Consider the following 13,153-nt stretch of genomic DNA (forward strand, 5'->3'; position numbering starts at 1 on the left):
CACCCCCCCCCCCCCCCCCCCCCTTCTTCCTTCCGTCTTGCATCAAGCAACCCTGCACCCACCTGAGGTATTACAGCAGCCATTTTGTGCCTCTTCACACCAAGCCTGGTTTCCAAATTTGTCCCTGTAACTCTATTGGGAGCTCTAAGTGAGTGCGTTTGTGTGTGTGTGTGTGTGTGTGTGTGTGTGTGTGTGTGTGTGTGTGTGTGTGTGTGTGTGTGTGTGTATAGCCATAGCCTGCAGGAAAGCAGCAGCATTGTTAACAGCTACAGTAGGGAAAGCCTCCAGACAAAACTCAGTGACCCCTAGTAGGAGAGTGGACTGGTTCCAGGTGCTTTCCTAAACTCACGATTTTTCCAACAGCTTTTGGCTGCAGTTCCTCCCTCAGGCACTGCAGAATGCTTATCGGGATCTTAGAGTCTGAGGCGAATGTTTGTAAGCAAAACGAGTGCTGTGTCACCTGTGTCATCTTTATTGCACGCTCTGCGGGAGTATGTGGAAACGATACCCTGAGCTTTTAGATGTTGTCCACAAGCCTGCATGTGTAATATGAGCGCAATGATCCTAAAATGATGTCGATAGCCAAATATGAACTAGTGCTCAAGTGCCCTCTGAGAAATTACTTTGAGTAAGCAGTCAAGTAACATTATGGTTTATAGCCTTTTGGACAAGGATTCCTTCACTGGGGGAGGTTGATTTTAGTAATACACGTCCCAGTGATTTTGCTCCCTGCACTTCAGTAAGTAGACGTGTTCATCGCTGCCTAAAAAAAGTTGCGTTTTAGCCATGCTGGCAGCGAGGCTGTGTGGATGTCAATGAAGGTCCGTCAGTCGGTCCACCACTTTGTTACAGATATCTCAAAAACAACTGAAATGATTGTTGTTACAGATGTTCATGCTCCCCAGATGATAAATTAAATTGACTTTGACAATCCCCTAACTTTTTCTGTAGCGTCATCATCCGGTCAACAATTATTTTTGTCCAATACTTTGGTTTATGACCAATGTTAGCACGCTAACAGGCTAAACTACAACGCACCTGGTAAATAGCATCGTCACTGTGTGAGAACATTAGCATGCTAATGTTAGCATTTAGCTCAAAGCACCAATGTGTGTAAGTGCAGCCTCACAGAGCTGCGAGCGTGGCTGTGGACTCCTAAATCTTGTTAAGTGTATAAAAACAATGACTTTAGTTTGGTTGCAGGGGAATACTTCAGAACCCACCCATAACATGTCCATAATAATAATTCCGTTACAAAGGGGCATTATTCATAATTGCAGCTTGAAGGGAAGTTTACGTCATCTGAGGCATACTCTGAAACTGCCAAAACATTACCTTGAGCTGAAATTCTTAAACAAGGCAGTTAACAGAGACCGATAAGAGGAATAAAGAATTTGGTCACATTTTTTTTTCTAAAATGAATGACACTATTAATAGAGCCGGGGCAGCATTTTGCAGATGTGTGATACTTTCTCATCTCCTGCTTCCTGCTTCACTGGAAATAGGGAGGAAGTTGAGGCTAGTTGGCTGAGATGCGTCTGCTGAGCCACGTGACCAGAAATGAGACGCATGCTGAGAATAAACTGATTGACCGGTAAGGTCATTGAAGATTTTAAGAACAGTGAAACCTCACAGAAAAACATGAATGAAAGTTGCAGAGCTGCAGTCAGGCAACAAAAGGTCACTGATGTTTTTTTCAACGTAGGAAAATTCAAGGCTGCATGGCTTTCACTTTTGTAGGAATTGCTTCTAACTTGCTATGAGTTTTGGTTCTCTGAAAGTGTGCAGCTGCAGGCTCAAATCTATGTGACTTCTGTCTGCTGCATGGAGTTAGCAGGCCTGCAGAATCAAAAGTCAGGGCTGGTTTGAAGAGAGAGCCTTCTAGGAAGAACCACAGAGCTAGAGCTCGGGGTATAGCCGCAGAGTTACTCGAAAACCTGGCCACAACTGCAGATTAAGGCCTGTATGTCACACACTCATGCACTTGCACACACGCAGAGGAATGGATGTTTTAAGCAACACCCTAACAACTTGCTCTGTAGGAAATAGTTTTTGTAGCAGTGCATCTAGACATGCATTAAAGCATAAGACAGCCATTATTCTATACTTTTCTTTTTCGTCAATGAATATAATGAATAAAAATATCAATGCATTAGTACTTATCGCCATACTTTTTGACTGAAGACAAAAAAAAAGGACCACAAATATAAACTTTCATTATTTAAAGACCAAGTAACCACCTAAACCAATAGAATCCTTTCCCTTATTTTGTGCATTTGTTGGTGAATATTTTCAGTTTGTTTTAGATTAACACACATTTATTGTGCTGCAGTTGTTCGTGTCTACAGCACCCATGATTATCATAATGAAGCAACATGTAACCCCATGTTTAAGTTTTTGGACAACATTGGAGGTCTATAGCAGAGGGGGATATGCTATGTCAGGCTTTGGAAACACAGGTTCTTCTTTAGTATGATCAATAAATGATTGGTGTTGAATAGGATTAAAATACCCTACTGTTTTACACTGACTTTTTGCACCCATCTTCTCACACCACTTAGATACAAGTGCCAAGCATTAGTGAAATTAGTAACTTTCCGCACCTCAAATGGCTCATCTCAAACATCCGATTCTGACTTTCAGAGTGCTCATTTTCATTTCCAAACAACGTTTCCACTGTCAGTCCTGCTTTACACTCAGCAGTCATCAACCTTTTCTCACTCTATTAACTGAATTCTCTTTCTCCGTCTGTTTCTGTGAGCCCACGAGTCTGTAAAACTCTCTGAAATGCAGTAAAGTCTAGATACAACAGTTGGAGAGCCTGTAATATCCATGAATGCATTTTGAACATACAGTTTCACTCTCCATAAAATACTCAACTGTCTCTGTGCTAAGAAAGTCTCAAGTCTGTTATATATAATATCTCAAAACTAATGCTCTTACAAAGGACTATGCTCTAAGTTGTGGCTGTAACACACAACCCAATAACAGTTTTCATGATTATAACTACACAGACTGCTGTAAAGAGAAACATTCCCCGATTGCAATGTGGTTCTGAGCTTTCTTCTGTCCTTTTCCTTCCTCTTCTTCCGACCACGTTTGCATTCCTTCTTCCTTAGTCTCTTTCTCACCCTTCTCATTCTCTGTTCTGCTTCACATATCCCTTCATTACCCACTCCTGCTCTCCCTCCTCTGTACAGGCTGCATGAAAACAGAGACAGACACACACGCAGTATGTAGGACAATCAGGCACAAGAGAGTGAGTCAGCCCTTAACTGTGCAATACAGTGTTTTGCTCTTAGGTCAGCTGCTTTGAATTTTCAATCTGTCTCTCTGCCTATCTGACACCCTTCTTTCCTTCCGCATGGTAACAGAAAAAGCCAGAGGAGGTCAGATAAAGCCTAGGGAGGGAAAAAAAGAGAGAGAGAGAGAGAGAGAGAGACACACAGAGTGTGTGTGAGGCTGACTCCAGATTAAAGGACAACATTCTGGGAATTCCTTTCTGCTGAGAGCATCCTCCCCCTCACCAACACCACCACCATCCTCCTCACTGCGGATCCCTGCTCTGCCTCAGGAGGAAATGGCTTCTCCTGCCCCAGAAGACCTCCTGACCTCTTGGGCCAGACCTCCAAACTTGTCTCACTTGCAACATCCGGACCTGTACCACCAGCACACCGCTCAGGAGTATGACAATGGGCTGCATGCATGTGAGCGCGGGGGCATTTGGTTTTGTGTTATGTTATGTGCGAGTGCTTGCATGTGACTAAGTGAGCACCTGCTTTTGGATAGATTCATGTGCTTCAGTGCCACGGGCTGTGTGTCTGCAAATGTATGCACATTATCTGTAGCATGTGTTTGATTATTGTGGTTTATTCCAACTTATTTTCATTAAGTGTTGGCCATCTTTCTTGTGGGTAATAAAACACTGTACTGTACTCACCAAGTTAAAAGGTATCTTGTGGAGTGTTTGACCGCTGATTACTATGAAGCATTGAATTTGCGTGTTGGTCCCCAAGGACGCACATGCATGCCACAGCCAGGGGGCCGTTAGCCTAGCTTAGCATAAATACTGGAAAGAGGGTAAACGGCTAGCCTGGCTCTAACAAACATTAAAACATCCCCCTTGCAGCACTTCTAACGCTTACGAATTAATACAATGAAATATAATATGTTCGTTATTTAATGGAGCTACTGGTATGTGGACTTTTTAAACTTTGGAAAGAGCTAGGCTAAGCTAATCGCCCCCTGGCACTAGCTTTATATTCAACAGACAGACATGAGAGTGGTATCAAACTTCTTATCCAACTCTTTTATAGTCTGAGAAAAACACTTATTCATTTTCCCTTGCCGACAACCTGTTGATGTTCTAACCACTTGTGTTTTTTTGCCCCATCAGATTTGGTTGTAGTAATGTTGCTGTGTTCCCAGATCTCAGCAATGACTTTGATGAGCACAAAAGGTATAATTTCCCATCGAAATGATGGCCCCAAAATACAAAAACAACATCCAGGATGCAATAAAATAATGAGCAAATTATGTACAGTCTTCATCCCTCCTCAACTCTCACCACCTCTACATGACATTTTCCTCCATGTGGACTCCAGAGAGGGTCCTTCACGGTGACCCGATGCCATGAGGATGAGGCCAGGAGCTTAAGGCTGCTGGGCCAGAGGCACTGGGGCTGATGGAGCTTGGCCGGGGGCCCGTGTTTACATTCTCTCTCACTGAGGAAGCCCAGGATGAAAGAGCACCACTGCACACACAGACACATACCATCTACACACATATGCACACCTAACAGACAAGCATTTTGGATGCACCAGAGACCAAATTATAGTTATTGAGTCAATAACAGCAGGATTGGAAGTTTTAACTTTCAGCAATTACTGAATAAAGTGGAATACACGTTCAGTGCAATTGCTTTTGGAAATGGCTCGACTGTTTCGTGCTTTAAGTCTTAAGCTCGAATTTGATTCGATTTCTGAAAGCAACCCATCACAAATTAAAGTCTTCCTGCATGAATCCAAGGGAAGAAAATGGACAAAGGCTTGAGAGTGTATAGGCAAGCCACATATGGGAGAGGGAGAGCGGATGTTATAATAATAATAATATGAGCAAAACTATGCACTGTGAGAGTACAGTGGAGCTGAGGCTGTAATGTTGTATCTCCAGAGAGGCCCCATTTGAAGCTCTAGCAGTCAGCCATGTTGTAAACACCATTATTTCACTCCTCCCTCGCTTTCCCTCTTTCTTTCTCTTGTACTGCAAAAAGGACAATTTACAGTCCCAAAAATACAGCTGCACCAGGCCAAGAAAGGAAGTAAAGAAGAGGGGAAAGAAGACTTTAAAAAAAAGGAGACAAGGGGGGGAAATGTAGAGGCTGAGGGAGGGACAGACAGAGCTACAAGGCTAGAAGGAAAAGTGCAAGAGCAGCACACAAACTGTATACAGTAAAGCAGAAAAAAGGGCACTACAACTGTTGCCAAAGTATGCACAGTGTACAGGAATGCTGCATGGGGCCCTCGGCGAGCGAAACAAAGACAGCACAGTCAGGGGCTCTCTCTCCCCAGTGCTACCACATCCGCACATCATTAGCTGGAAAATTCCTGATATATGCCGTAATTTTTTCTCTTTTTTTCCCCTCCTCTTCCTCTTGCCGTTGCTGGTACAGACAAGGCTTTAATATTCAGATGCCGGTGTGTGCACATGCACCACACACACACACACACAGGTCAGTACCCCCTTTTCCCCAACTGGAGCATTGCCAAGAGACCATCAACAATCAATGCAGTGAAGGGCAGAAGAGTGTGTGTGTGTGTGTGTGTGTGTGTGCGCGCGCACGTGTGTGCGTGCGTAGTGGTGAAATGTGTATCTCCTATATGTTCCGTGCAAACATTAATAACAATGTAATCGACTGCCTTCGAACGTGTGTACATACAGTATATCCCTCTTCATATATGTGTGTGAACTGTGTGTGTGTGTGTGTGTTTGCCTATGTCAAATTGGGGCCAGCCCCTTTGCTCCAGCCGGCTGCAGTCAAAGCATAGAGGATGACTTTTCCTTTTTTTTCCCATGCGGAGCTGTTTGAGGAGATATCTAAACATTCCCAGAGTGCGCTGCACGTGCTCTCCTGCGTGCAGTGCAAGGGTTTTCCCCCTCTCCCTCTCCCTGCTGCTACTTGCCTGCCTTTCTTTCTTTCTTTCGGTCTGTCTGGCCAGAGCAGAAACAGATTGTCTGGCAAAAGAAGAGATTCACAGACACGACTGTCCACTTGGTCACCAAAGAGAAATTTCAGTTTCATCAGTGTGTGTTGCTGAACCCTGTTGCATAGTGAGCTACTGATGCTTGCATGCATGGCAGCAAAGCATAAAGATTATGGGAGTCTTGAGACCTGCATGTTTGTTCAGCAAAGATGTTTTCTTAAAATCTTCTTAAAACGGTTACATACATAAAGCTTAATTCATTTTAATCAAGGGCCAAAAGAACTGCCATCAAGAAACATGTGGTTTGCTGACTTAAAGACAGCTCATCTTCATTTTTATCACCATCTTGTTATCACAACTTGTAATAATCCACACTTTACCCTAACCCACAGATTTTAACTCATATTCATAGTCAAACATGGGCCCAAAAACAGGAGACACGTTCATAGTGAAAATAAAAATCCAGCTTGAATAGAGTACGACTACTCTTGAAAGCTCTGTATTGTAAAAACCGGTCTGCCGTTTGAGCGTGGGCAGGAAATCTGGTTTCTATTTGTTTAATGTCGTCTGAGATATGGGTGTCTAATTCTGGTAAGCGTAGTGGGAGGGCTATAAGCAGATGAACTAGGGGGAAGAATTGGGAAAATACATTTGATCAGGTAACAATTTCACTCCTCTGCAACAACAGAGTTTACAGGAAACTATGACGGCAACTGTACACACCGTGTCACAAGATTCTATTTTTAAAAAGCTAAAAATAATAGTGAAAACAATTGGTTCATTTGAGGGTATGAAAAGGAAATTTAGAAGCCATTTCATTTACTGGAAAATACCGCAAAAGGACCCGACTTGAGGAGTCCAAAATGTCCTTTGGCTTTACTCAATAACAGACTTACTGAAGATAAGCTCAGAGGCAAAACACATTTTCACCACTAATAAGCTTATCTTGTCATCTCCTGTCACTTAAGGCAAGCCCTCAGTTTATTTTGGTTTTGATCTAGAAAAACAGGAGTTTGACAACAAGTGCCTACACAATAGTCTGGTGGCATTCCCCTCGAGTTTCCCAAATCCGATTTGACAGGCAACAGCATGCGCATGACATGCATGAGAGTGGAAGCGAATGGGTTTCATAGGACCATCTTGTCTGTCTTTTACTTCAACCGAGGCCAATATGTGGCCGGTGAAGACGAAAAGAAAAACCATGCTCAGGTCTGTCCAGCGGAAATTATAGTGTTTCAGTACGCTTTCATGTGCTTATCCAGTTACTGGAAGTTGTGTTTTGAAAACATCACCTGACCTAATGTCTTATCCTCTGTCATTTACAGAGAAGAAGCCGTATGCACAAAGCATCTCATCTTACCACTAGGAGATGAAGGTCAAAGCTTCTAGCTAATTATGGTTTCATGAATTAAATCGTCTACAGTGATTGAATGAAACGTTACCGATCTGCGTCAGTGGATGTGAAATAAAGTATTCAGCGATAGACAAGAGGAGGAGGATCAAATTAGATTTAGGTGTATAGACCCCATTTGGGTTCAATGAATAACTCCGACAAACAGCGGAGATATTCCTAGTTTATCATCGCTTCTGTATTTTTCCAATATGTAAGTAGGCGCCCGGTATTAAAATCTGTTTGTGAACCTAGAATAAAAATGGCTAAAATGTGACTGAATCTAATGAGCATTTTCTTAAGTGCATAATCAAAATTGTATCTAAAGTAGCTGCCAACATTAATACTGTAGATAACTAACCTTATGATTGTGTATTGATTGTACGTATTGTATTGTTACATGCAACGCGGTGTAATGCCTGATGCAGCCGACAAAAAAACTTGAGTCTTAAAGTTAGGACGCTACTTTTAGCCTCAGGATGTTTTAGGAATGTGTCCCCAACTTTGTTTGGATGGGTCCAAGTCAGATGATGAAAGATTTCCTTCTAACTATATATATATATATATATATATATATAGCAGGGCCTTCAATCAAAGGTGCCCAAATTTAGACAAATTTTGTTTCGTTAATAAGTCAAGTTTTAACACTGCATTACATGGAATTTCAGTATAACTGCACCCTTGGTCTGTATATTTCTGCTTTTATTCCAACTTCAAACACAAAATGGGTTTCTCTAAAGTGCTTTGGCAGAAATGGGATCTCAATGAGATGAACAACAACAACAAAAAAGCCTCCTCTCTGCTTTTTTCTGGAATGTCAGATTAACCCATCAGCTTTTCCCATCTGCCTGTCACTCAAGATCGCACAATGAGCCTGTAGCCAGACTGGGGTCATTAAAAAACCATCAACAAAGCAACGAATCTCCAGGGACTGCCAGGGGCAGCCTAATCTGGACCCCCGTACCAACCCAATGGGTGGTCTCCTTCCCTCTCTCCCGCTCGCTCTCTTTCAGGGAGGGTGAAATATGTGCAACATGGTAGGTGGGTGATGGCGATGAGGCCATCAGTCACACGCAACCATGCATGTGCAAATGCACCCGGACTCCATCTCACACGTTTTCATAGACACACACCACAAACCACATTTTTGGTCAATGACATATTTACAACCCGACGTGTTGCGAGGTGAGAAAGCAAATTCATTCTGAAAAGAGAAGTTCAGGCAGCACTCATAAATCATCAGCAAAAAAGTACAAGAGGGCTACTTTCTGTTGACACTGGGAAAAAAATAAGAGGAGAAAGGGACTCTTTTTGAGAACTTTATGCAAATACTACTTCAGCCATCTTGTCATTCTCGAAGTGCTAAATGAATCACTTTGAAAGTGAGAGAGAAGTGTCTTGTTCGCTTAAGCAACGCAGTTCTCCAAAGCCCATCTGTCTACCAGTAACGGTAGCATTAGGTGACTAAATAAGCAACTGCTGCTCTGTTGGGCAAAGAGGAAGATCCTCTTAAACGCTGTGGGTATTTGTGTACATGTGCGCTGCATACAGCGGAGATTATCTGCTTTTATTAGGAAGAGGAAACACTGAATGGATGAATGGAGATTGTGAGTGTGTGTGTTGGACTGATGGGGGGGATTCCAGAGACAGGAACATTCATCTAGAACCGAAGATCCTGTGCAGCACTACTCTCTAGCGCATGCGTGCACTAACACACACACACACACACACACACACACACACAATCTCATTTTTGTGGCCCAATCTGTATAGCCAAGAAAGGAAATGAGCGTGTGAGTGGGTGCACAAACGCTTTTAGTGTCCTTGTGTGTGCGTGAGTAGTTTCGGGGACTTGACATTTGTCGTTTATCTCTAAAGAGGTGAATTCCTGCGTTAAGTATTCAACCCTGGATAGAAAGTGTCCCAGTTTAGTCATAAATGAATTGTTACATCTACATAAAGACAAAACCTCCAGTGAAACCACACACACACACACAAACTGAATATTGTGTAACACTATGTAAATTCTATGGTTAGGCACGTCTTCCTCTTTGATAGTTAACTGTGTATCATCATCAATCGGAATGATAAACTGTAGAAATCAACTGGTGGAAATACTGACTAGTTTTATCTGAATCATAAAAATTACCCGTGACAATAACACAGAGAAATTACAGTTTAGGGCCTGGACTAGTCACACAATACTAAACTTTGAAACTCAACCTGACATTTCTTACACAGACATTCATCAGTGCTTCTTAAAAGGTGCAAGATACGAGACTGGGAGCATTTGAATTGCCTCTCAACATGGTGACGGCGACCCAGCGACTATTAGCTAACAATGCCAACAGCGCCAACAGTGCAAACTAAGGTGAAAGTGCTGACAGAGCCAATTGTGTTTCCCTGAGGGTGCTACGCCTCCGGGACGGCATTATCAGCTGTAACCGCAAAATGCGAGTAGTGCCGAGCAGCGGCCGTGAGGTAACCAGTGCGGTACGCCAACATGCACTAAAAGCACGTGTGGCCGGCCCGGACATGTCAACAACGCAAAGAGAAATCTAAATTGGTTCCAATTAGAACTAATATTTCTCAGTCATGCTCCTTTGACAATAATATACTTTAGATACTATAAAAGCTTCAAATTGGATCTATTCTTGTTGAGAGTATAAAATAAAAACAACATAGTTACAATCATCATAATATATATGCATTTTAACAGCTCACAATGCCTACTTTTCCTCGTGTACGAATAAATACCATATATATATATATATATATATATATATATATTAATGTGTCAGCTCTAGGAAGGGGGAGCACCTGCTTGTGTCCACTCGCCCGGCTGCTCATCTCTTGTTGGCAATAGCACGGTTGCATGTGTCCATCTGATGCTGAGAGCTGAATGGATACACAAGAACATTGCATTCTTTCCCAAAGGATGTTTATATTTATTTTAGATGGGCAGATGCTGCACTACTGGATGAGCCTGACTTAAGTTCCCATGAGCTTTGCTAACTTGGCATAATAAAAAAACGGCCTTCTCCTGCAACCCTCATCCTCCGTCCCATCACTCTGGTGCCTCAGATTGGGTGAGTAACCTTAACTTACAGTATATTTAACACAGTATTTTGTATCAGTGTTAAACACTTTATGTCCGACCATTGTAATGTCAAGGCCTTTGCTGAAAGTCATCTTTGAAAGGACCGACAATATCCAAACCCGAATGAACTCGAGGGGTCCAGACCGGTCAGGGTGATTAGCAAAGGAGCTAAAGTCATGGGTGCATATATCAGAGTGAATGTGAGAAAACCTTCTCCCGGCAAATGCAGGTTCATAACAAGGTACTGAGCCTCTGTTGTCGGCTACCTTAATCTAAGAAGTCTCATCTCTCCCTCTTCCAAAGACTCCTTTCAGTCTCCCTCTCTATTTTATCTGGTCATCAGAGCCCAGAGCTCAACAGTTGGACATCAAAGTACCGACAGTGGAAAGGGAGGGGTGTCTGTCTCTCCTCATCTGTCCCATCCCTGTCTGCAACAGCCACAGAGGGATTCGTGAGACGGACCACGGGGGCCCTCGTCTCTCACTTTACACAGAGAAACCCTATCACTTGGCTCAGTGCTGCGGCGCTACCCGCTGATGCCCCGCCAGTGCCCGCTACATCACATTAGACGCTTTTTATCTAACTCCCTGGAGATGGGAGGGTAGTTCAAGCCAGTGTGTGTGTGTGTGTGTGCTTTGATGAGAATGACGGCGTGAGTCTGAGTAAGGCAAAAATATAAATGTGCATTGATAAAAGCATACGCAATGTGCGGAGACATGGACACTTGCTGGTGTGTGCACACGCTACATTGACTTTTCAAAAAGATCTGCCTTGGTCAGTTATACAGTATACGTGTATAAAAGAAGAAATTAATTGATAATGGGAGGAGAGAAAATGAGAACAATGGTGAAACGGGTACATAAAGTTTCTTTCTGAGTTGTTGTTATACTCACTAGTTTATGTTGATATTTCCTTTGTGAGTGTATTTTTGGTTATGTGTCATGTTCACTTTATAAGAAAAAGAGAGGACTGCTGAGTCAAGAGGGAGATGCAAACTATCAAAATCTGGTGTATTCCGTTCATAAAATATCTATTGATGGTGGATCGGTTTTATTAAAAGCATTCAGACGTTTTGTGGGTAGATTTTAGCTAAATGCAGTGAGTAGTGAAGATGGAATAAGGATGCCGATGTAGTACTCGGTGTTTAGCAAAGTAAACCGGTGCAGAAGAGCCCAACTCTGTTTGCATCAGGGCCTCAACTCCATATGACATCCCACACCAGTATATTATGTAATATTCCCCTATCCAAGTCTATTTGTGTCTATGACCCAGTTAAAACATTCTGTGACACACTTTTGGGTCTCTATTTATCAGGTGTGAAGCTACGGGCCCACGGTGTTTTGGGAGTGTTTATTTTGAGGCTACCCTGATGTAAAGGAACTATTGGACGAACCCTGCCGAGTTCAGAGATATGAACAACACAACTCACCACAGAGGTGAGCGCCATCTGGAAGCTGTAGATGCGGGCTAGACCAAAGTCGGCCAGCTTGATCTGTCCTCCGCTGGTGACCAGGATATTCTGGGGCTTCAGGTCACGGTGTACCACACGGTGCGAGTGCAGGAAGTCCAGCCCCTGGAGCAGCTGGTACATCATATCCTGGAAGACAACAAGGGGAGGGTTGATTTTTGTAAACATGACAAGGACAGATAATTTATACACATCATATGTGGCTTTGTATGATGAATCTCACCCGATGAATTTGATTTCCCAAATAGTTCAGCCTTAATTGACCTTTCAAAATGTCAAAAGACAGATGGCTTCATGACCCCACGCCTCCACATTTAACATTTGAATTCATTCCTCGGTCAAACCAGGCGACTAAAGGCCGGAATGACAAGACGCTGCAGTGAGAAGTTAAGTACAAATGCTGAGACATTGTGGTATGGAGGGAGTTAACTGGAGGAGGCATGTGTCTTTTCTTGGCGACTGTGGCAGATGTTTGATAACGGACACACACAAACACGATATAGAGGCAGAAAGAGGCCCCGTTCTGTACAACCATGGATCTCTGTTTCTCAGCAGCTGTCCTGCTCGAGTTAATTGGCACTCGTTCCCTTTTTATGACCAAAAGCTGACCTTAGAAATGGCCATAGACACTGCATCCATGACACACGAGCAAAAGTAACACGCATGAACTACATCAAAACCAGCTTAGACTTGTTCTTTTCAAAACGAAATACTCTCAAACAGGTCCCGCACCTGCAAACAAATAATAACTCATTACAAGGGATTGTGGCCCGGTGGTTTTGGCTGAGTTTTAGCTTGGATTGTTGTAAATAATGATGTCTAGGGGGAGCTATTTACGATTAATAACAGATGCAAATAAATAAATATGGAGTTTTTGTCGCTAAAAATGTAAGTCCCAATCATTTACTCTGTTAGAAAATCAGAGGAGACAATGTCGACATGTGTTGGATTCTGGACTGTACATCCCCCTCCACACACACACTCCTTCCTTC

General features: G+C 42.9%; 1 protein-coding gene across 2 annotated transcripts in view; it reads right to left on the reverse strand.

Moving 5' to 3' along the window:
• The window catches only part of cdk6 (cyclin dependent kinase 6), a 58,937-nt gene that overhangs the window by 36,786 nt on the left and 8,998 nt on the right, over positions 1 to 13,153 (reverse strand). For both annotated transcript variants that reach the window (XM_031853719.1, XM_031853720.1), the window contains exon 4: positions 12,123 to 12,290. In XM_031853719.1, coding sequence (XP_031709579.1) covers positions 12,123 to 12,290 — 168 coding nt within the window. The remainder of the gene's footprint in view (positions 1 to 12,122; positions 12,291 to 13,153) is intronic.

Source organism: Anarrhichthys ocellatus, unplaced genomic scaffold (genome assembly GCF_004355925.1).
Source record: "Anarrhichthys ocellatus isolate YVR2014 unplaced genomic scaffold, GSC_Weel_1.0 scaffold14, whole genome shotgun sequence".
In the NCBI taxonomy this organism is placed as follows: domain Eukaryota; kingdom Metazoa; phylum Chordata; class Actinopteri; order Perciformes; family Anarhichadidae; genus Anarrhichthys; species Anarrhichthys ocellatus.